Genomic DNA, 2,081 nt, shown 5'->3' on the forward strand with positions numbered 1-2,081 from the left:
GAGAGTGGTTTGGCATTTTGGAGAGGGGAAGGAGCAACTCTGGGGTTCAGCAAAGGAGAAAGATGGAAAGATGGCTTGGAGAAGCCAGCAGTCTGGGGGCTGGGGAGGATGGAGAGTGGTTTGGCGTTTTGGGTCGGGCTCTAAGGTGATCAATTGCAGAAGCATTACACAATGGCCTGGTTTCTTTACTCAGCCCCTGGGGTAGATCCCAGTCCCCCGTGTAGGTCCCTTTGCTGGAAAAGGAAGAGGGAGTGGTCGGACAAATCTGAGGAGTCATTGGAGGAGGAGCCAGAGAAGGAGCTCGCCCCTGAGCCTGAGGAGACCTGGGTGGCGGAGACACTGTGTGGGCTCAAGATGAAGCTGAAGCGATGGCGAGTGTCACCTGTGCTCCCTGAGCACCACGAGACTCTCAACAGGCTGCTTGGTAGGAGGACACCCCAGAGAGCACCTCCAGTCCTGATTTTCTGAAAAAGAGGAAACTTCCAATAACCACACTTTTCCAATGGGAAAAATATGCCCCCAGTGGGTGAGCTCTCCATGCGGGAGGACTCAGAAGTGATCACTCATGAGGGACGCTTAGGAGACAATAGAAGATTAGGATTAGGTCAGCGCTTAGGATAAGAAATCTTGGTTTTGGGCCAAGTGCAGTGGCTCACGCCTGAGATCCCACCATGTTGGGAGGCTGAGGCAAGAGGATTGGTTGAACTCAGGACTTTGAGGCTGCAGTGAGCTATGATGGCACCACTGCACTCCAGCCTGGGTGACAGAGCAAAACTCTGTCTCAAAAGAAAAAGCAAGGCCGGGCGCAGTAGATCATACCTGTAATCCTAGCACTTTGGGAGGCCGAGGCCAGTGGATCACCTGAGGTCAGGAGTTAGAGACCAGCCTGACCAACACAGTAAAACCTGATCTCTACTAAAAATACAAGAATTAGCTAGGCATGGTAGCACATGCCTGTAATCCCAGCTACTCAGGGGAAGGAGACGGGAGAATCGCTTGAACCTGGGAGGCTGAGGTTGCAGTGAGCTGAGATCGTGCCACTGCATTCCAGCCTGGCCCACAGAGTGAGACTCCAGCTCCAAAAAAAAAAAAAAATATATATATATATATATAAAACAAAATCAAAAATCAAAGAAAGTAGCTTCAGCTGTGCCCTCTAAAACTTATTGTCTCTTGCTGACTTTTCTAAACCTAAGTGTTTCCATCCGTAGAGGGGGATACCTAGGCCATGGTCAAACCCTGACGTGACTGTCTCATGAGGAAATGATGGGAATTCCTTTATGACTCTGCAGTAGTCCCTCTGTGTCTGCTGGGAGGGCGTTCTGGCTTATTGCCAGCTCTACATCCTGTAGATTCTCACACCCAGGGACTCCTTCGGCCTCTTCTCAGGCGAGTCTCAGAGAGGGAGCCTCTCTCCCTTGCCCAGTGAAAGTCATTCTCCCCACTCCCATCCACCTCACTTGTGGCAGCAATCCTGAGACTTCCCCCAGGGAGACACACTTCTCCTCGCTGCCCTGCTGCTCCCACAGAAACCCTGTCTTGCTTCTCATGCTGACATCTGCTCTCTAATCACAGAGGATCCTGTCGTTAAAAGATTCCTGGCCTGGGACAAAGATCTGAGGGTGTCCGACAAGGTAAGGTTGTTCTCCACAGAACTGTGTTCCTGCTTCAATGCACCACCGGCGGGGAGGGCGCAGCTTCCAAACCCACAGTTCCTCTCCTCTCTCCCTCCAGCACTTCCCACCAGATGCTCCCAGTCTTTTTCTTTTCTTTTTGTGAGACAGTCTCACTCTGTTGCCCTGGCTGGAGGGCAGTGTCTCAATCTTGGCTCACTGCAGCTGACGCCTCCTGGGTTCAAGGCATTCTCCTGCCTCAGTCTCCCAAGCAGCTGGGATTACAGGCGTGCACCACCATGGCTGGCTAATTTTTGTGTTTTTAGTAGAGATGGGGTATTGCCACGTTGACCTGGCTGGTCCTGAACACCTGACCTCAGGTGTTCTGCTCGCCTTGGCCTCCCAAAATGCTGGGATTACAGAGGTGAGCCACTGTGCCCCTCCAGCTCCCACAGTCTTGAGTCTTGG

General features: G+C 52.2%; 2 protein-coding genes across 3 annotated transcripts in view; one reads left to right on the forward strand and one right to left on the reverse strand.

Moving 5' to 3' along the window:
* PRR11 (proline rich 11) overlaps positions 1–2,081 on the reverse strand; it is a 53,335-nt gene that overhangs the window by 31,095 nt on the left and 20,159 nt on the right. The gene's annotated exons all lie outside the window — the stretch shown is intronic.
* LOC105520088 (putative speedy protein E6) overlaps positions 1–2,081 on the forward strand; it is a 16,301-nt gene that overhangs the window by 9,323 nt on the left and 4,897 nt on the right. For both annotated transcript variants that reach the window (XM_011953677.1, XM_011953676.1), the window contains exons 2-3: positions 194–424; positions 1,576–1,634. In XM_011953677.1, coding sequence (XP_011809067.1) covers positions 194–424; positions 1,576–1,634 — 290 coding nt within the window. The remainder of the gene's footprint in view (positions 1–193; positions 425–1,575; positions 1,635–2,081) is intronic.

The sequence above is a fragment of the Colobus angolensis genome, unplaced genomic scaffold (genome assembly GCF_000951035.1).
Source record: "Colobus angolensis palliatus isolate OR3802 unplaced genomic scaffold, Cang.pa_1.0 Scaffold37, whole genome shotgun sequence".
NCBI classification, from domain to species: Eukaryota; Metazoa; Chordata; class Mammalia; order Primates; family Cercopithecidae; genus Colobus; species Colobus angolensis.